Source organism: Pygoscelis adeliae, unplaced genomic scaffold (genome assembly GCF_000699105.1).
Source record: "Pygoscelis adeliae isolate BGI_AS28 unplaced genomic scaffold, ASM69910v1 Scaffold27, whole genome shotgun sequence".
Taxonomy (NCBI): Eukaryota; Metazoa; Chordata; class Aves; order Sphenisciformes; family Spheniscidae; genus Pygoscelis; species Pygoscelis adeliae.
In genome coordinates, this window is record NW_008825410.1 from 4,672,635 (window position 1) to 4,694,792 (window position 22,158).

The 22,158-nt window shown below is 35.9% G+C and overlaps 1 protein-coding gene across 1 annotated transcript in view; it reads right to left on the reverse strand.

Annotated features, from left to right (window-relative positions):
* Nucleotides 1-539: 539 nt before the first annotated feature.
* Nucleotides 540-22,158, reverse strand: part of RUNDC3B (RUN domain containing 3B) — a 48,430-nt gene continuing 26,811 nt past the window's right edge. The window contains exons 8-11 of the mRNA XM_009330595.1: nucleotides 21,766-21,923; nucleotides 4,708-4,854; nucleotides 4,218-4,333; nucleotides 540-1,727 (exon numbers count right to left, since the gene is read on the reverse strand). Coding sequence (XP_009328870.1) covers nucleotides 1,582-1,727; nucleotides 4,218-4,333; nucleotides 4,708-4,854; nucleotides 21,766-21,923 — 567 coding nt within the window. The 3' untranslated portion in view covers nucleotides 540-1,581. The remainder of the gene's footprint in view (nucleotides 1,728-4,217; nucleotides 4,334-4,707; nucleotides 4,855-21,765; nucleotides 21,924-22,158) is intronic.

Here is a 22,158-nt window from a genome sequence, read left to right on the forward strand (position 1 = left end):
TGAACCTCCTCCAGCTAAATCCAACAGCGCGTTGCATTCCGGAGAGGCGTAGCCTCATACTTACAAAGGCTAAACATTTCCTGTAGTTTTTAGTAAAGGTAAGAACAAATCCTCTTTCTTCCAAGCCCACCCTATGACGCAGATTATAGTAGTAGTGCCAAGGTACCGTTACAAGAGGCAAATCAACTAAAACCGTACAGAGTGTAGTGACATACTGTAAACACCTAAGAGTGAGCAATAATTAAAAATCTGTCTTGTATTGCAGCTACTCATGTAAACAATTTATGAAACTTCTTTGGCACAAAAAAGCATTTTCCCTAGCACTTATAAATACAATGTACTTACATGCATTTAAGTTTTGTTTAAAAAGTTACTAATCATACTGATAAGCACTACCTTGATTAGCAAAATTGTATCTTACAAAGAATTAAGAATATAGTTTGCAATTCAAAAATTAATTTGCAAACTTTGAAACTGTAGGGTAATCTGGAAAGTTAGTTTTCATTTAAAAAATGTATCCCTTTTTTTTTTCTTTTTTCTATCAGTAATTTAAATCAATGGCAATTAATTTCAGAAAACTGACTTAAATAAGTTCTGCCATATTACCTAATCAAGAAAAATACCTATTGCACTACTACGGGAATGAGAAAAATCTTTAACATGAGAATACTGTCATTACATTGTCTTTGTTTCCCCTTCTTCACTCTCCTCGGGATCGTGCCAATAAACACACAATCCAAGCTTCCCAAGGTGCTAACCCCACCATCCTTAGTCCCCATCTTTCCAGCAAGGCCAATAAACCAAGAAATTTCTCATATAATGTTTGATTATCTGTAACTCAGGTCACTCAAAAGCATTCGGTGAGTTTCCTCAACATTTACAAATTGCTAAGTATGCTTGATTTAGATGATCAACTTAACATTTGTTATTCACATGCAACTTCAAGAGTCAGTAAGAGTGTCTCAGTGTGATTCTTCAGTGCGATTCAGACATCTCCTAAGTGCCATGATACTAACAGGAATGCAAAATCTAACGCTGAGTCAGCTTGAGAAGAGCTGTTGATAGGTTAAATATGCTATTTGAGGTCCTATGCAACATACACAGATGAAAAGCTGGATTTTTAGGTAAAATATTTATTTGCCTACAAAGACTGGCGTTAAGGATTCCCTGTCTGTTCTGCAAGAGTTGATAGATATTTAAAGCACTGCAGAGAAGCACCGTGGCTGGAGTAGGGCCTGGCCATTGCAAGGAGAAACAAAGGTCATGGCAGTTAAGTAGGGGACTGATTTCCAACTGTTTCATTTTAAAAATCAGTCATAAGCATCAGATTATATGTCCTGTACCTGACCAAGAGCTTTAAATAATTCAAGACTAAAATAGAAAATTTGAAAAGTCCTCTGGGGGAAAAAAAAGTTTGAATGAAAACTGACACAATTTGTGAATTTTTAAACAGATAACCATGAAAAGAGAAAATAAAGCAGCTCATTTTTTAGCTTAGAACCAGCAGTCTTCATTGCAAGTCATTTTATGGAACATAAACCAAATGCATACAACACAAAGCTCTTCCTTCTTGTGTGTATCTCAAGATGGTGTTAAGCCTGGACTTGTCATCTCTGTTGTGGGACTTGCAAGATATTCACTTGATTTCAGACTTGTGAGAGATTTGTAGCTTGCTACTGAAGTGAGAGAGCCACAAAGACCAAGCAACGATGGAGTGTCTTCCTTCCCTGTTAAGAAAAACAAGAATTAAGGTAATCATTTTTACAGCACAAGATGACCTGACCACAAAAAAAATGAGGGAATAGAAAAACTGTTTCATCTACACTACTATGAACTACATATTGCTGCTTCAGCACACGCATACTTCATAAATGCAATTAGGAAGACACGTAATTTATGCCATACCTTCCCTGTCCGGGTAAAGGTAAACAGATGCCTACCCGTGCATCACAGGCTGGGCTGCAGTCAGTCTCCTACAGAGGGAGATTCAGAGGCCCCACTGACTACACGGAGAACAGAAGTTACTAATTCAGCACCGGTTTTAGTCGAGTACGTTATATATAAATGGAAGTGACATTACTAATACAACGTCAGTACCAGAGATCTAATTTTGAATCCCTCAGAAAGGAGTAGAATTAACTGGAATCAGGATTTATTTCCTTAAAAATAAACATGTTTTGTCTTTTAAACCTTGGTAATTTGAAGTACGTTAGGCTCCGACCACTAGAAAAAGTCCTACAGCGCAAAAGTGGCAGTGCAAGTCTCTGCCCTGTCATGCAAATACACTTGACAGTCAATATGAAACATACCTATAGGTATAAGACTGCACTGGGCAATTTTTCTATTTCTTTTATGTCTTCCCTTCTCAGAATATCCGTTCGAGTTATTTTGTGCCAACTCTGCTAATAAATTACATTATAAAGAATTTGATCTACCAGCATCTCCCTATTTCATCCTCCTGGCTCACCTGCAGTATAGAAAAGATGACCTTAAACTAGAGATTAAAATCAACTTCAAAAGGTCACACGCACAAGATGTTATTGATAAGCCAGTCTACCAGAATTTTTTTAAATCACATCTATCAAGTAGCATTTCTTAAAATTGTGTCTCCTGTTCCTGACAGAAGAGTTTTATTCTCATGAGAAGGATGTAAGAAAAAAAAACCAAACCAAACAACCCAAACCACGCCCTGCCCAACAATTTATTATGAAAAAAAATAAGTGAGATGTAGTTCTCTTGCATCACTTATGGTTCTTATTAGCAGTTTCCAGTAGATTTTAGGTCTCACCTCTACTGAGCTTTTTTCAAGTGACTGAATAGCTTTCCCTAAAGAATGAACCAGATTAGCTCTTTTAAAAAATCTTTGCTTTTAGAAAAATTTTAATTCCCAGAAAAACTACCCTTTAAAGATTACATTCAATTTGAGGACATGAAATACACAGAGAGTAGTGTAACACTGTTTGAGCACAGCCCTTGATTTCAACAAGCATGAAGCTAAAAATCTGACTACATGAGTGTGCTTAATGGTAACGTGAAAGTTTACTACTTTTAATCTTTTAATTGAAACTGCCATACTGAGAGTTAGACCAGAGGTATTTGAACAGCAGGATCACGTGCCATGTCTTACAAAATTATATTAAAGCTTAGGTACTGAAGAACCTCAGTAATTTAGAAGTGAGATGATATGCTACCTTTAAAGACAGAGTCTTGAAATCAAAACCTAAGCTATTATTATTAGTGGTTTTGCCACACCTTAATTTACAGAAGATAAAACAAAGCATAACTTCAAACGATTAATATTGAAAAAAACCAGTTGAAAGTAGATCTGCACAAGAACTCTCCTCATAATAGCCATGCTGATTCTATTTCACTTTCTCTAAGCTAACTTGAAATAATTTAGATTTTAAGACTGTTTACACTTTTAAAAAAAGTTTTAAATTTTACATCCTTGATATTTTAAAAACAAGAAATTTTACAGTTAAGAACTACTAAGGCTCTGTATTATCAAAGCTATTTAAAGTTAACATTTGATGAGATACAAAAAGGATTTTTTAGAGCAATTTATGTTCTGTACCCAAATACTACTATTTCAGAAGTCTTCCAGCATTTTTCTGCTTTTCACAATTGCCCACAAGATGGAGCAGCTAAACTTTGATAAGCGTACAGATTTTGAAAGGGGGGGGGGTATGTATTACATGTATATACGAGCATGGTTCATATCATGTTCCTCTCTCTACTTTAACAGAAACACCATCAGGCTGCATCTCCAGAGATAAATGTTGAATGCAAGTTACAAGAATGACAGTGGTAGTTGCAAATCCAGTGCCTTTAGTCTTTCTTTTAAGAAACAAAAAAGCAAACTTAAAGAACTCAAAATATTTGAGTTAGTTATAGCAGAAAGATGACAGAATATCCTCCTTGTAGCCGATCTGTCTCTGGTTCTGTGATGGAGAAGGAAGATATGCAACATATTTGAAGCTTAGCTTTAAGTACAGCACAAAGTCTTATGATTATTGGGGGTGAGGTGGGTAGGCATCTTCATAAATCCAAACTTACTTGAAGTACAGTCCTTAGGGAAACCGAAACAATTTGCATAACAATGAAAAAATATGCTGTCGAATGCCTATTTTGTTCACACTGAAAATTCATGTCACAGGGACTGAAGATCAGAGCTACGAAGAACAAATTAAAATGAAGCCGCTAGACTGGCTCTGTACCTTCATTTAACAAGTTCATTCCATCCTGCTTCCCATCCTGTGAGTGACCTGGATCCAGAGAGGATTGAGAAAGACTAACTTCTGCTGAAAGTTGGTCCAGACTTTGAAAACTTTTCCTGCAAAGCAAGTAATATTTAATCGTAACACATTTAAAAATCTAACTAGATATCTTCAATTCTCCTTAAAAAGTTTTCTAAAAATAACTAGGCAGTTAATCTTTCTTCCTTTAAACACTCTATTTTTTTGTTTGTTTCCTAAAACACTGTTTTTTCCTAAAGCGATGATTTCCTTTTTTTTTTTTTTTTTTTAATTAATCCAAAGGAAGGTAATTTTTATGGTAAGCGAAAGTGATTTTTTTTCTGCCAGCTGATCCTTGTACATTGTAACAGGTAATTCCAATAGGATACATTTCAGATTATGCTAAGGGAAATGTATAATTTTGAGTTTCCCTGTTCCTCTACAGGTGAATCAAAATAAATATTCAACTTACTCATCCCATTGTTGATTGTGCTTTCTATAGAGTAGAGTGTCCAAGGCAACAGCATTGACATCCAGAGCTCCTGGGGAAGGCCACTGATTGGTGAGGTGAGTAGTTAATTCTTGTCTTGATCTCAGGTCATTATTCTTTAGCACAGTCCTGTGAATACAAAAAGCAGTAAATCTCAGTCTATTAAATGCAATTCCTTAAGGTACAGAAAGAAAAACAGGACAAATAGTCCTGACCAAGTTGATGTTCTACTTCGAGTGACCAACAGATTGCAATTTTCATAAAGCATCTTAACCTGTTCATTTTTCCTAGGGGAAGCAACTTAGAAACCTATTGAGACATATTTAGGAACAGAAGAAAGTTGAAATTAGAGCCTTTCTGCAAAAGCAATAAAAAACCCCAACTGCATTCTAAAGATTCTTTCTGCCAGCATGGTGGTAATTAACAGGCCAACTATTTTACAAACCAACTATGGGAATGCGAGCTCCTTCCCCCCCAGACCCCCCAATTTTCTTTGCAGTTTGAACACCCCCCTGCCCCCAATGCTTTTGCAGAATGAACTAAAAAACAGACACGTTAATTCCATTATATGCTTCCAGGTAAAGTATAATACATAGTTATTCTGTTTTCTACCACCTTACAGTTTCTAGTAATTTATGTTTTTAAATTACAGAAAATGTGTTAACAGAGTACCTTACATGTTCAAATTAGTTTTGCCTCATATTCCCATGAAGCAGACCGGTTTTCTAAAATTCTGGAAATGAGAAAGCTAATATGCCAATATTGAAAGTCATCTGCCAAAAGTCATACAGAAATAAGGAAAGTACGTGGTTCCTCAAGCTCCAAGACAAGATCAGCCTTTTTCCAGTGCTACAAGGCAGCCTCCAACCTACCCTTATACTGCTGTAGAAAAACTCTAGAAACAAAATTAATATTGCTTGTTAAACCATAAATCTTCCAATCCACAAAATACTAGGCAATAGCAAAATGCTGCTTTACAACAAGTTTGACTATCTGCGGCCTGAAGCAAATAGTTAATGTTATGTATCTCCATACCGAATGTACTCAGGAGTTCAAAGCCAAATGCCATGTTGTTATCTGAAATGTCAAACTGCACAGCAAATTAAATTACTATTCATGGTACACATACGTTTATGTGAATTCACAACTAACATTGTCAACAGGTCTATTTTTACAACACAGTTTTTATTCCGGTGGTATCTGAACTGTTTAGACAAGAACCTCAGTAAGGGCACACAACACTATGCAAAGAACCAAAATTTCCCACAAAACAAGGTAAGACAATAGTGAGTTCAGTAAGGAATTTTTAGGGGCCGAGTTTGAGAGAGGAGACAGATGCATAGCCATTTTGCAAGAGAAGGTGGTGAAGCACCACAGCGAACAAAACTATTTTCAAGAAACTTCTCTCAAGATGACGAATTCCCCCAGTGTTCATGCAAGTAAACAATCAACTTTTCTACTCTGGGATCTCCGCCCTCACCCTCCTCCCTAAGGGGTCTATAGGAATAACCACTTTGATAACCCAAAGCTCTCAATAATTTCAAATATCTTGTATGGTATTCACTTCCCCATGTAATTCCCCTTAGCCCATGGGGTACATCGAGCATTAAACAGATCTGTTAAAGGCTTGCTTATTTGAGGAAACTGAAACACTGACCTAGCAAGTTCTTGTAAGGTTAGCCAGTTACACTACATCACCTCCTTATTCAGAAGGACTTCTTGTGTGCTTTCATAGAAGTTTTGCAACAGGACACAGTTTGTATTAGCAACTACGCACACAGTAACTAAATGCAAATTCACAGACATATAACATGTACGTGTGAATTCCCATTTGGACAACTCCTGCAGGAGTGTTAAGTTAGTATTAAATAAACATGCTGAGCAAAGACGACAAAACCACACATCTACAGACAAGTTGCTAATAGTGGAATTCTGGCATTTTATGTAGGTTTCTACACTGAGGCTTTTTCCACAAATCTTTATGCTATAGTAACCTGAAATTTCACCCTTTTTGTGGACAAAGAAATTCTGAAAAAAAGACTAGCCAAACTGCTCCAGGGATTTTAGCATAACAACATTTAAAAACAGTTCCAGCAGATCACTACTTAAACCACTCCACCATACTCAGGAAGAAAACTAGGTATTAGGTAGGATACAGAAGTTAACTATTCTCCTCTTAAAACTTTCATGCTTTTACTTTGAATCTTTAAAAATATGTAAAAATAACTTTGAATATATAAAATCAGTCCACACAGTGTTCAGTATATATAAAATAGTAGTATAGACAATAGGAAGTTAGACAAAATATTCACAGCAGGTGCTGGTAGTTACCACCTATTTTTTCAGCCTTGTAGATTACTTAGCTGTTTGCTCTCTTGCAGCCATTTTTAAAGTATCATGAGATTCCACTGCAGCAAAGACATATTAAAGGCACTGCTTACAAAGAGCAATTCTCTCAAGATAAACAAAGGCAGTATCAATTTATGCATATTAACCAAACTTTTTTTAAGAGTCAAAGTATTAAACTGCGCAGAATGATAGAATCATGTAGGTTGGAAAAGACCCTTAAGATCAAGTCCAACCGTAAACCTAACACTGCCAAGTCCACCACTAAACCACGTCCCTAAGTGCCACGTCTATACAGCACACATCATCCTCAAACTCTTAATCACCACGAGGCAAAAATGATCCTGCTACAAATATTCAAAAACAAGAAGAGGAAAAGAAATGGAGACGAAAGTGTTTACTATAGAAAGGAGTTAAAAAGGAAGGAAATATGATCAAGTTTTAATGAAAAAAGCATACAAATTGCAAAACACTCAATGCGAAAAAATGCTGCACGAGATTATTGAGTGCTGTCCTACTCTTGGTCAGACAAGAGGAGCTCTTTCTAGAAGTTAAGAGCTCTCAAAAGACAAGAATTTCTTTTATCCAAGGCAGACTGAATTTCTACAGTAGCACTCTTGTTCCTCAGAATACAAACATTTTAACTAGTGCTGGCCAACTCTAGGCTGCGATACTGCAGGGTTTGAAGTAGGACTTTTCTTAATTACCGCAATGAGTGCAATGAAGATTACAAGCTTTCCCCTATATGTTTACTGTCAGGCTGTTTAACCAAAAGAAGAATATTACTATTAAAACTTATTTATCTGCTAATATAGCAAAATAAGTTTGGCATATAAAAAGCTTTCAGAGGAAAAATTAGAATAAAGTCTTCATAGAGCAAAAATAAGAAATGAAGAATTGGTGGAGAGGTACAAATGGCAAATAGGGATATTTGTGAAATTTACAAGTTTCACAAAATATTCAAGAATAAAATGTAAAATTAGTATTTTCTGTTATTTACACACACATAAAAAAAGGAACAACTGAACTCTTTGGGCCTTGACTGGGACATACTTAAAAAGCGTTACCAAAAGTTCACAGAAAAATAATGTAATGTTATATATAAGCTTCTATTACAAAATGCTGGTCTGTAGTAAAACATACTGAACTGGAACAGCCTATGTACAAACAGATTTTATTCTATTGCTTCTGTTCCCGAGAATGAACTGCTGGCGAGAAACACCAACTGAAGACCAGAATGTCCTGAATGCCTGAAGACCAAGACTCGAAGCCTAGATTTTATGGAAGATATTCCCTCATAACTTGTAAGCATAACTTATATGGAACAAAATCCATAATACATCATAAGAATAACGCTGAAGATGACAAGTATGCAGTTCTATTTTTAAATAAAATTCAATAAACTATTGTTCTATTGGTTTTGTAGCTGTGATGATTTAAGGGTGATGCAAGATAAGGTTTGTAGACAGTATGTCAAGCCATTTAATACAGGAGTAAAAGCAAGGACATTCCAAAAAGGGAGGAAGAAAAGTAAGAGAGACAAAAGGGTTTACTATAGAGAGAAGTTAAAAAAGAAGGAAATATTATCATGTTTGAGTGAAAACAAGCAAATTAGCATATACAACAAGCTGTTAACTCCTTTTCTTCAGACTGGAAATAGAAAGCTTGAAAGCCAAGATGATAAAAACAATGGCTTCTAAATGTAATAATCTCAAGAAGGTAGTTGGTACATGGAGCATACAGTGGATCTTAATAAGAGATTGTATGATTAGTTTTTGAATGAAAGAAAGGCAGCGTGTGAGACATGGCTGAATAGGGTATCCTGGACTAACACGGTGAGACTGCGGAGTGCAGACAGCTTTGCGTAGAGTAGGGAGAATATGTAAGAACTCATTATGAGAGCAGGGGCGTTAAACTGATTTATGGTACATCACCTAATCTAGGCATGAAAAAAATTCTTGGTTGTCTGAAAGCCTGTGAACTTTTCCCCCCACCCACTAACTGGTATCTTCTCTACCTACAATCATTTCCATCTCTTTATAGTCATGTTGGCAAAAAGTAGCAGAAGCTCTCTCTCCTGGTCTGCAGAAAGAAAACAATTATTTTTCTCCTGCTCTCAACATTTATGCCCTGAGCAGTCCTCACTCCAACAAATATTTCTATAAGATAACTTCATATCGTGTCTAAAGTTCTGAGAAACATTACAAAAATCAAGAAATACTGAAGAGATGGCAGGCAGAGAGAATATTTCTAATTCCTTTGGAAGTAATTGCTGAATTGCTATTTTCATACTGAAAAATGGTGAGGCAAACACAGCAAAATGCTTGTTGGGATTTATTACGGAAGAGAGGCATTGGTGATGCTAGAGACAGAACGTATTTTCAAAAAAATTGCTTTTAAAATGATCAAATATCCTTTGTATTCCTTCACGGCATAGATTTTTCCATAATGCACATATATAAGAAAAGTATAATGTACACAGTCTCATCATGTTAGCCCTGTTTAAGTTATGACATTTGAATTGTGGTGGTGTTTTTTTAATATCTAAAAAAAGAAAAACTCCATACAAATTCAAAATACTACTGCAACTAATAACTTTTTAGGAAAAACAAGCAGCAAAAGAGATGAGAACATCATCTTAATACTAGAATACATCATCAAAAACTAACAAATATTTGGCTTACATCAGCAACCGCTATTTAAATTAAGCTCCTCTTAGAAAACAAAGAAAAGTATTCAGTAAAAACATCCTGCTAATGAATTCCCGCCTATTACAAAAGAATACTGATGATTCGTCAACTAATCAACACTAACATACTCCCAAGTTAGGAATAAGTGTCTGCTTGAAGCGCAGATACATACGCTTCCTCCAGGCCTGTAAATTTACTTTTATTCAAGAATAACAGCAACAGCCAGAGTATTAACATCAGGTTTATACAGCTATTCCCGGAAACGTCTCTGCATGCTTTTGGCTTTCAGTCCTTTAATTGTGTATTTAAGAAGTAGGGAAAAGTGAAATTAGTGAAGTCTTCCGATAAACATCCTTCTCCACTGGTGTTCACTGTCCCTGTCTTTGTCAGGTACTCTCCAGAATATTTACTTGCTGATTTCCTCAACTTTTACTATTTTGAGATTATTTATTAAGCACAAGCAGAATATCATTATGTATGGTACATATATAATAACAAAATGCATTTGACAAATTGCTGCTCATTTCAATCCCTACTCTACAGAATGCTGCCCTTTCAGTTGTTCTGGTACAATCACGTAGGAGACACTCTGAAAATGGATCATCAAAAAGGTTTTGTTTTTTTAAAAATTTAATTCATAAAGTAACCCCACAAACAGTTCTGTGTGCATTAGCATCGCTTTTGGCAGCTCAGCTACCTCTCAAAAGGATAAGAAATTACTCCCTTGAATTAACACATCTAAGACTTCTGCATCTTGAAAGTATGACCTGACTTGATTCGCTCATTCAGAGTGGGGAATGGGGAAAAAAGACAAACTGTATGTGAGGTTCCTGCATGCAAAACAGAAATTATATAAAAAGGTGATTATCTTTGGTCACTTACTATACTGTAACTGTATTACCTCTGGGAATTTAAAAATAAGTAAGTAAATAAAAATTAATCTCAAGTTTAGTCCAAGCTAATATAGAAAAGCCTTATCTTGGTAAGCACATAAAATCTCTGGTCTTATTTCAGCTAGACTGGATTTCCAATTTCCCTTGGATCAAATCCAGATTTACGTCATTGGAAGCCTATTCTGAAAGACCCATTTACACAGATTTTTTTTTGTTTAATAAACAAAAAGTCAGTTCTGTTTCCAATTATACCTATGAAAAACCAGTAATTTCTTACCTGCAAGTTTAATTTCTCCAAATCCAGAAAATGCCAGTCCAATTGGCAATTTGCCCTCCTACCAGCAGATGAAGACAGGAAATAAACCAAACAGACTAATTCCCTAAGAAAGGGAATTATATCAGATGAGTGCTCCAGTTCAAGAACTACCTGAGTAGTGAAAAGTAAAAGTGAAAATAAAAGCTTAAAAAAAATAAAAACATTTGAATAAGAAAGAACAAGCTTTAAAACCTTTATTTAGGACAGGAAATATGGAATGCAAACTCAAATTGATAGCATACGTGAATATAACTAAAATCTGTAAGAGCAACTCTAAAATAAAAGGGAACTCTCAAACTGTCATTACTGTAGCAAGACAGCTGTCTGGACTGGTATGTCATTGGACTTCGAGAAATTAGATCAGCAGGTATGAAAATGAGTTACTTACCAGTAGATTTTGATGCTGCAATATATCACCTCTCTCAGGTTTGTGCCCTGTGCACAGGCACAGTATTCCCCAAATTAGATGCCAGAGCAGTTAGATCCCAGCAGACTTTCTAATGGCAGCCGCTGCAGTGAAAAAAAGCAGGTATGTCCTACCGCACCACATTTTCTTACTCTTTCTGACTGGCCAACAGACCTTCGTGTGTCACAGCAACAGTACTAGTTGTGCCACAGAACATATCCCCGCGAAGCTTCTTCAGCAATCTTTTTAGTCCTCCTTTATTATCTCCTAGAGATCTTGAAATACATCCTCCAGTAATAAAATCACTGTCATCGATTTTATACAGCCTTTGATCTCCTTGACCGTTGGAGTAACTTGGATAAGCTTATATTGGCAGAAATACTGGCAGCTTGACTCTTGAGTTCTAGTCTAATTACGGTGTAGATTTTATTTCAGAATACGGACAGCCAGAATGGATCAAAACACAATACAACATGTTAACTTTGTGTGTGCTCATTAAAATACTACTGCAGTGTGTGACTGACACTTCATGTCCTTGGACAAATAACCAGACCTGATTCCTTTGGAGGAGGATAACAGGCACAACAAGTTTCCCCAGAGAGTAGGTCCTGACTGAAAACAAGAAAAATACTAAACTTGACTAGCAACCAAACTATTAAAAAAGTAAAGAGCAGCTTTTAATTCAGTTCTTCAACTATCAGATCCTTTCTGCTGGAAAATGGAGGACTCTTAGCAAATGGCTTATTTTCACAGATTATCAAATTTGCCTTTAGTAAATATCCTCTCAAACAGAGCTTGTCATTCAAGGATTTTTTTTTCCATGTCAGTCATGTAAATACAAATTATCTGTCTACAGCTGAACTCCTTTTAAAAGAACATTTCTATGGAGGTTGGGGACGGGGGGCGGGGAAATAATCATGATCTTCCTTCAGAACAGATCAGGAAAACTTCACCAAAAACAGTGGCCTTCTCAATAATTTTTTGTCATTTTAACATGCTTCCCTTGGATTCAGTAAAAACAGCAGTATCAACCACAAAACGGTTGGGTAAACTTTGGGTTGAGAGAACAACCACTTTTTTAAACTTCTGCTCACGTATTAAGCCCACAAGAGTTTCAGCAGAGATATCCAACATTGTAACTGTAAGATAGATCTTCTACATAGACAAGTATTTGCCAAAACCAGCATATAAGCTCCTTCAGAATGTCATGTTTCTAATTACAAAAAAGTGAATATGGGAACGTTGACTTACTGTGAAGGATAGAAGACCATGTTGGTTTAAAAAACAAACAAACAAACAAAACCAAAAAAAACCCAAAAAACCCAGGCAAAAGAAAAAGGCAGCAAGCCATGAGCAATGTAAGTTCCTCCTGGTAGCTGAATGAGAATAATACGACTACCAAACTATGCAAACAGTGAGACAGAGCTTCAAAGTCTAAGGCAACTGTGGAATGAAAAAAATGCAGGACAAAAATCTGATCCAAGGGGAAACGGGGAAAAAACCCAAACAAAAAAAACCCCACACGCAGAGAAAAGAACAGTAGAAATGGAGAAATGGGAAGGGAAAACAGGTGGCAAATAAAAATCTTTGGCAAGTGTAATTTGAGTTATAATTTGGGTAACAAAATACTGAAAATTTTATTACGTTAAATGGTTGCATAAGAATACCTCAATGACAAACAGAAAAAGCACCAATCTAAATCTCAACCACTTGCTATCCAAACAGAAAGGCAGCTAATAAAAGCTTCTTGCACAAGAAATCAGGTAACACACTACACTGTTTTCTTGGTTATAACTTCAGACATTTAACTTTTTGTATTTTAAGCCTTTCCAGAAATCATTTAAACTTGTTTTATTTTAACAAAACATTGAAAAACCCAAGACACAAAGTTGTAGCCTTAAAACTGGATTTCAAAGAAAGAAAAACAAGTTGTATCCTAAATTTACAAATACCATCCATAATTCTAAAAAACCCCAAACATTTCTGTGACTCTGTGTGTACACACACTGATCAGTAACTCACCTTTCTTTTGGTCAAACTATTTGTATTTTAGAGAAACTTTTAATTTTGTTTTGAAAGTATAAAATGGATTTTTCTATTCCTTTTTACTGCATGAAACTTAATTCTCGATCTGATTTATTTAAACCAATAAATATAGCCAAATCAAACTGAAATTTAGGATAATTTAAATATCAATTTCTTTTGTCTAAAGATCCTTAGAGAGATTGCTTCAGTATATCAATGATAAAGTAATATGTCTGCAAATACAGAACTAGCCTCTCCTCACCATTCTAACCTGGCACTATTCTTCCACCCTTACAAAAATTGGTTATATTTCTACTATTTGTCATTTAAAGTCCATTTAGTTTGGTACTGAACTTCATGGAACTTGCATTAAATATATTAGAAGCATGTAAAAATAACTTTTGTTCAACTCTTCTCATTTATGTATAAGCACTATCAAATACTAGCTTTTCCCATCGGTATCTTCCAGAATATAGAAGAAAATCCAAGTAAATGAATATGAGGGTTAAGAAATGAAGCAAGAAAAATTGGGACACTCAGAAGCAAATGGTAATGCAAGTTTATTTATCTAAATGGGTAAAGCACAGAGAGATCAAATTCAGTCTCTATGATTGTACTCCAGAAGTTAATGATTATGCACCATGATTGACTTACCCTATTTTTTAGCTGATGTTCTCTATCCCCTCCATTCGCAGTGAGTGTCAAGTTATTCAAACCCTTTTATGAAATCAAAGCCTCAGGTTCACCTGTTCTAGACATGAGATAATTCTCTTTGTGGAATTAAAAGAGGAAAACATCGATGTTTGTTGTAAAGGTCCGTTAGCATTACTATGCCAAAGTAAGCATTCTTTTCCTGCCACAGTTCAGGTAAGTTCAGGAAATATTAACAGAGGAAGAAACTCCATGATCCATACAATATGCTTTCCTACTGAGAATGTGCATCATTTGCAACTGCATTGCATTGAGGCCCTCAAAGGTTCAATACTTCTCATTATTATTTTGAAAAGCCTTACTTCCCCCTGCTCCCAACCTTATAACTCTACATTGGATAAAAATTCTGCAATTTGGAATGCATGAAGTGCTTATATCCAAGTAACTTAAAGCTTTCTTGTTTGCTACTTTTATGCAATGCCTTTATCCATAGAAGTGTAACTATGGGAGAAAAGACAAAGGATGCCACTATAAAAACAGATTTTAGTATTACACATTAGAGGCTCAGAGAAGGGGACACATTGCCATGCTAATGTCATTAAGTATGCAAAGTGGTCAAAGGAAAGTCCCTATGATTCTCTAACCCACTAAGGAAAAAAAAGAAGGAAGAGAAGGAGAAGGAGGAGGAGGAGAAAAAAAGAGAGAAAAAAAAGAAAGAAAAAAAGAAAGAGAGGAAAAAAGAAAAAAAGAAGGAAAAGAGAGAGCAGAGAGGAGAGACTCCTTACAAAAATGAGTATTTTTCACTTTGGAGTCAGCCAGCATTTTGCTGTAAATATACCAACTTATCTTGTCCTCGAAGACACCAATAACTTCAAAAGCTTTTAACTTTTTTAAAATTTAAGTTTTATTTTAATATAAACCTTTTAAACCCCCTTTTTAAAAGTTCAGAATGAGAGATTAAAATATGAACGTTTAAAAAGAAATCCCTACCTACCTACTGCATCTTGCAGAGTAAGTCCTTTTCTTCAGGCTGTTATGAATCCAGAAACTTTTGGCTTCCTGCTGCGCAATAAACCCATGCAATCCCTCTGGATTCTAAGAATAGCATGTCCTCTGTCACGTCAGAGGCTTGGTTGAAATTTTGTTTAATTCTGCATATTTCTTTGCTGTGCCTCACTCCGTATGCTCCACTCTGAATTGCAGGACTCTGTCTGTCCATGTACTATGCCCAGCTGAACTTTTCCTAGTTATACTTTTAAGGAAAAAGGGAACTCAATGGTCTTCACAGGTTTCCACCTCACTGAAAACAGAACTTTCCTTCTTGCTGTCTATCCACACCATTGTAAAACAGAACAGGTGTACAATATTGCAGCAAACTTCAAAAGAAAGAATTCCACAAAAACAAAATCCAAAACACTGCCTAAACAAAACAGTTCTAACGTCTGTCAAAATAAGCAATATTTTTTCTACGCTGTTTAAAAAAAAAGTACAGACAAGTTGAGAAAAGAAGGAGCTGAAAACAGACCAGACTGCAATACTAAGGATTTAAAAGTGCTGCTGCAAATTTGAGGGAGACAGAGGACATACAGAAAGCATTACAAATAAAAGTGTGGCTAACGTGAGTTATGGTTTGATAGCAAGGATCCATGAAAGCTTTAAAAGGAAAGAAGGATTAGCATTCTCAGTTTTGACATTCTAGGAAAGAAATTTGTCAAGAAGATCAAACATAAAATCTCCCACTTGCTTTCAGTGAGAAAATAAAGCAGCTACAACGAATTGGATTTACTGGGCTTATGCAGTTGAGAAATTCAGTTTCTTTAAAAAAAAAAAAAAAAAAGTCTTACAAGAGGACTATCTGAAAGTGAAGGTAAGAGTGCTGAAAAAGCAATCCAGCTTTCCTGTTTCTCCAGATGATCTAGCTTTTGAGCAAGGATTACAAAGCCAGGCAACCCACATTGAAAGTTTTACTCACAAGCAGACACAAAACACAGGCTAAATTTCAAAGCCTTTGCTTAGACCCTTCTGCTTCTGTTTCCTCGGACAAGCTGTTCTCCCTTTGTCCCTGACAGCGCAGTTATAGCCTACATGCTCTACAGCTTTGTGCCTTCATCTGTGACCCTCCCTTGCCTGCTCTCAGGCAGAGTATTTGTGGCAGCACTCTGAAGGCTCTAGAGCATTTACAAACAGAATCTTGACAAAGCGAGGAAAAGCACAGATACTATTTTCGTAAGCAAGTTTTTTAACCAAATGGGGCATGATCCATCTTTGGAAAGGAATCATCTTTGCTACAAAGAATATAGTAAATCTTCCTTTAAGTACTTCATAACAGATCTGATAGAACATGGCGTATTTGAAACGGAGAAGCTCATTTTGCCTGGACTTAAACGTGTATGAATTTACTCTGGCATGCTGCTCTCACAGAACTATTGTGGCTATGTTCAGGTGCTGCTGAGAATGAGCTGATGGACTTCTCTGAAAGGCAGGATGCATCAGCCTGAGCTCAATGCAGTGCTAACACAGGGAAAAATAGGTGTGTGGACAGAGTACTCCAACAGTCAATGCCTAGAAAATAGTGAAGCATAAGTGACGGGCTTTGTACAACTCAGGACTGGAAACATACACAGAACGTTTAGTATAATTAGAGTGTCACTGATGCAAACAGTCTCTCAGGGTTGCAACTAAACTGTCATTTCCTGTCTTTACAAAGACATTTGTACTATCCAGATAGGAACTGCAGTATTGCTGGATCTATCAGACAGCTATATTAAAATATTAAGAATGGAGTACAAGCACTGTTTGGGCCTTGAAAAGACTGACCAATTCTGAAGTAACAGCCAGACAAATTAAATAAATCTAGATTTAAGATTTGCTAAGACATACAAAAAATTCTTAATTATACAGACAAGCTTAATACAATGTAAGACACGAGTGTCCCTACAATTTAATTTGAGTCTTATTTGTGCCATAACCAAAGACCGAATTCCAAACACAGAAGAGTTTTTTTGAATTTCCTTCCTTCCACATGCCCCTCCATAAAACATCAGAATAAGACAGGGATATAGGAAGAAACAGCAGAGGGAGATAAAAAACAGAGCGGTATAAAATATAGCATAGCCACTGAATCCAAGAAAAATATTTTCAATACATGTGATAAATTAAAAAAAAAATTTAAAATATTGCACCAGTTGGGACAAAGGGGCTGTACCATCTTACACCAGACACACTGGCCTGGAAACCTGAAAAATACCTTAGGAGGAAACCCATGGTGGTAAACATTATGCAAATCACTACTGTCCTTTCAACAAAAATCACAGCAGAAGAAAAAAATTTTAAAGCATTTTGAGGTTTTTTTACCTTTGTATACAATGTGTTCCTTCTTCCTTATCACTTTATTTAAAAAGATTTTTTTGTTAAAGCAATTAGCTTTTATAACATCAGTGAGTCACTATGCAGGAGATGAGTCACGATTCAGGAAATTGATGGAATCTCTCTTCTAATCATACATCAATATTTAACATTTATAAATATCAATTTCAGATGCAGAATCTGAACTTTAAAGTGACAAAGATCAGCAGAGTTTGCCTTAGACACAAGTAGTGTGTAAGCCAAAAGAAAGACTAGGAATCACCCTAAGGGAGAAAAAAGCCTGTTTAAGCTGAGATGAAGAGTTTTAATGCAAGGATGTTGTGGGCAAACAGTTCCAGATTTTGCCCAGTCACTTCTTTGAATGAGCTAACTAGTCCTTCAAGGTGGTGGTCTCCAAAGTGGGGTGCGTAAGACAATCCTCTGGAGTACAGGGAGAAAATACTTTCTGTACTGTTAATAAATGAAAAGAAAAAAACCTGTTTATTTCATCTTTATCTCATCCTTTTTAATTGCTATTTTTGTGTATGTTTTATAATGTACATAACATTAGTACAGTAGTACATGTATATAATTTATAAATAAATAAATATACCTATATTAGAGGTGTGAGCTCAGAATTGTTTTACTGATGGGGTGCGCAATCAAATATTTCTCTGCTCCAAAAGACGTTCAACACTTCTTTGCAGCATCTTAGAGGAGGAAGAAATGGCTGCCTCTGAGTTTTGAATACTCCAGGATACAGTTCCTTGACGATTTGGGATCCCTCTCCCAACACATTTTTCATGTTATGGAATTCAAACTGTTTTCTGCAGTTAGACATGCCATGATCACAGGCTTCTCTTTGCTGTCCTCCTGTGAGCTGCTATTTTTAAGCACTTTAAGGCCTTAAGAACTGCCCCACCCTCACTATAAAAATATGCTATTTCTGTAGAAGAGTGAAGCCAAAAGCACTGTTCTCTAATGTTCAACTACAACAATTCCCAGGCAAAAAACACATCCCAGTGACAGCAAACACTTCTGAAGAAAGCAAATGAAAGCCAGAATATGCCTCATCATTATTACAATTGACACATATCGCTAGGCAATAATCACTTCATCTGGAGATGCTGAATGTGGTAAAAGAGCAAGCTGTTCTTAGAATAGAACAGAAGAGTTCCAGTTGGAGGGGACTTAAAACAATCATCTAGTCCAACTGCCTGATCACTTCAGGGCTGATCAAAAGTTAAAGCATATCATTAAGGGCATTGTCCAAGTGCCTCTTAAACACTGACAGGCTTGGGGCATCGACCACCTCTCTAGGAAGCCTGTTCCAGCGTTTGACCACCCTCTCGGTAAAGAAATGTCTCCTAATATCTAGTCTGAACCTTCTTCTTGATCAGCTGTGCATTAGTTTAAACATGTCTGACTGATGATCAGGTGGTCTATTGCAGTTTCACTTTTCTAACTTGATTTGGCATCAGACACCTGCCACAAAAGTGAGATGTCCAATCCCCAGATGGGTGAGCATATTACTAAGAAATCCAATTAAGTTGAGAGACACAAAAAAATGTTACTCTTTTGTGAATAACTAATCTGATAAATTTTCAGCTTCACTATTTTCCAGATATTGGTATTCATGAGATCCATGAAATGGCTTTTAACTAAATCGAAAACTGTGTTGTTCATTGTAGTTTGGATACTCAAGCGTGTGAGACAAAGTTAAGAATACTGAAAATTGTAGAACATTAAGTTTTGCATAGCAGCTGTAAAACAAAAATTACTTCCAAGTTTCTCTAGTCTTCTATCTCCGTATTTATTTCATGCTTTACAGCAAACTGCCGTATTAAATGTGAATATGGAAAAGTTTCTCTGTAGGTAATCTAATTTATAACCTGAAGGCCTTTTGATCACTACTGTTACCTGGTTTCCAAGTCAGCAACACTAACAACCTACACCACCAAGAAAGTCAGATCTCTATTCCCCGTCCCCACTTTCTTTTTTCTCGGGAGACAGATCTAGACATAGACTCAGATTCTGCCCAAATCCATTGAGAATATACGTAAAATATTTTGACTTGCATGCCTGTGAAATAACATTTTGGAAACATCAACAAATACTTACTCAACAGAAATTTGAAGCAGTGGAACTTGCTACATTAACAACAACAGCCGGTGGAATAGAAAAGCATCATTAAAAAGAAAATATAGAATGTTTATTTATAATAGTGTCCATTACACAGCAAATGATCCTAAATCAGATCTCAAAGTGTTTTACAAGCAGTAATGTAATATGCCTCGGGCAGAATTACAATCCCAAACTTGCTCTTAGCTGCTGGTAAAGAATTCAAAAAGATTACAGCATACATTCACTACTTCAAAATGCTACTAATGGTAGGAGAGCATAACACTAAGATGTGGAATTACATGAACACCATTCTAAAATGGCTGGACCATAAAAAACAATTGGCCAAAACTCATGCCTCATTACAGACACATTAGTGATACAACATATTCTGATGCCAGGTCACCCTTGGTCAAAATAAAAAAAAAATAAAAAAAAAAGAAGGAAAAAACAAGTATGAAAGAATGATTACAAGATGTTAATTATGACTGGTGTTCACCACCAGAAACCTGCTAGGAATATTTCTTCCATTCCCTCTCCCCAGTAAGGAACTATGAGTTCCTAACACACTTTAGGAAGAGTTCATGTGAGAGGCATGCTACACTCACAGCGATAACAATGCAAAATTATACCTCTCTCTCTCCAAATATCTAGTGTAGTCCAAGCTCCTGACTGCAGTGTCTCATAAACAGCTATACAAGAACACACTGTCAAGATACAACAGAAATTGCTCCACAATTTGAGCCTTTACCTAAGAAAGTCAGCAAACAAAATCAAACCCCAAAGACTGAGATCTTTAGAACAGTCTGACTGCATGTAGCTCAGCTAAAAATTAACAGCAGGTCTGAACGTTCAATATTTTGAAGTATCAGAGTGGGCTTAAATGAGCTCACACCTCCCTCCCAGCCCCCCTGCCCAAAATAATGAGGGAAGCCAAAGAAGTATAACATGAATCATTAGCTATATCAGTAAGTTCAGAAAAGAACTCAAGAACAGGCATCTCTCAGAAGCTTACAGGCAATCAGAAAAAGAAAAAAAAAAAAGACTCAGAAAAACATCTTGTTTCTTCCTCAACTCTGAAATTGGCATAAATAAAATGCAAATGCTGTATTCCTGAGGATATTCCATAAAATATTCCATTCCATAAAATCCATTTCAAGCACTGGCAATAAAATGATCTACCACAAGACAGAGAGGGGAAGGGGGTAAAAAAAAAAAAAAAAAAAAAAAGACGCTTTGTTTACAAGCTAGAAGTACTTTTTACTGCATAGAAAAGACCCTTCTGGGTGGTGTCTCTGTGAGACATTAGGCAGAGGGAACCAAAGTACCCCAAAGCCATCTTTATATTCTCTTCATCCTGGATCGTTTCAAAGGCCACAGATGACTTCCATTTTACTTCAGGGTTCAGACACATACAGATTACTCCAGACATAAAGTAAAATAATTTATCTTGTATTTGTAGTGAAGAGAATGGAACATACAATTACTTCAGATGCATACTATAGCAGTCTCGTGGCAATTTATCACCACACAGTGAGTCTTCCATCTATCTGGGTCTTTAAGCATTACCAGGGAGTGTCTCTGCAAAAGGACAATACCTCTCTACCCAACAGACAGGGCTGGGAGGATAAACTACCTAAGGATCATAATATTTATCATATTAGGAGTCACATACGCTATTAAAAAAATAAGCCTTTTCCTGTTGTTTTAGCATTTGCCTTGCATTGAAGAAAGGGTGAATAGCAAACTATTTCATCAGTTTGAATATTTTCAGAACTACCAGATGAAATTCTACTGTGTCTGAGCCCCACACAAATAAAATAGAATCTATGCAAAAAAAAAATATTTCTTTATCCTCTCTTGCCTAACGTTTTAAAAGCAGTGTTCAAAAGGAAGCTGCTTCCAATATTTTTTTTTAAGGGTAGCCTTAAAGCTGGCAGTAATAAAATATAAAGAACATTTTATAAAAATGTGTTAAAAATTTAAGCAAGTTTACTCTAAGGTATTTCAGATCTAAAAAAAAAAAATTGATCTCAGAATTACTCTGTCTTACACTACTGCAGTTTTCAGGGGAGCTATTTCTGAATATGAGGCTTGTCAGGAAAAAAAAAGCTAAAATACATCAATTTCTTTACGAAGTTTGACTCATTTCCACAGGACCAGAAGTTCTTCGTATTGTATAGTAAAATAAGTTAAATAAATTAAGTAATACTGCTCTAACAACGTTTCTCCATTATACTAACTTACAACTGGTCTTGCAGTTCCACAATGATATATTCCAGCTGTTCCTTCTCCATTTTATGAGCTAGATCCATATCTTCAATTCTTTGTAACAGCAGTTTATTCTGTGAGACAGATTCAGACAGCTGGTTTTCTCTGAGTCGTACCAATTCTTCAAGGTAACCCTGGAAATATAAGTGTTAGAAAGCCTTAAAGAACACACTATCAAAAAAACTTTTCATTATGTATGTTCACATTTTTCTGGTTTAAGATGTATACAGTTCTACTTTGTTTTTGTTATAGGGCTTTTCTTATTTTTGCACAGGCTAGTAAATTGACTTAAGATTAGTATGATGTTACCTAATAGGTACCAAGAAAATCATGTACTTATTTATATTCCTGAAGAGGAATAGAATAGTG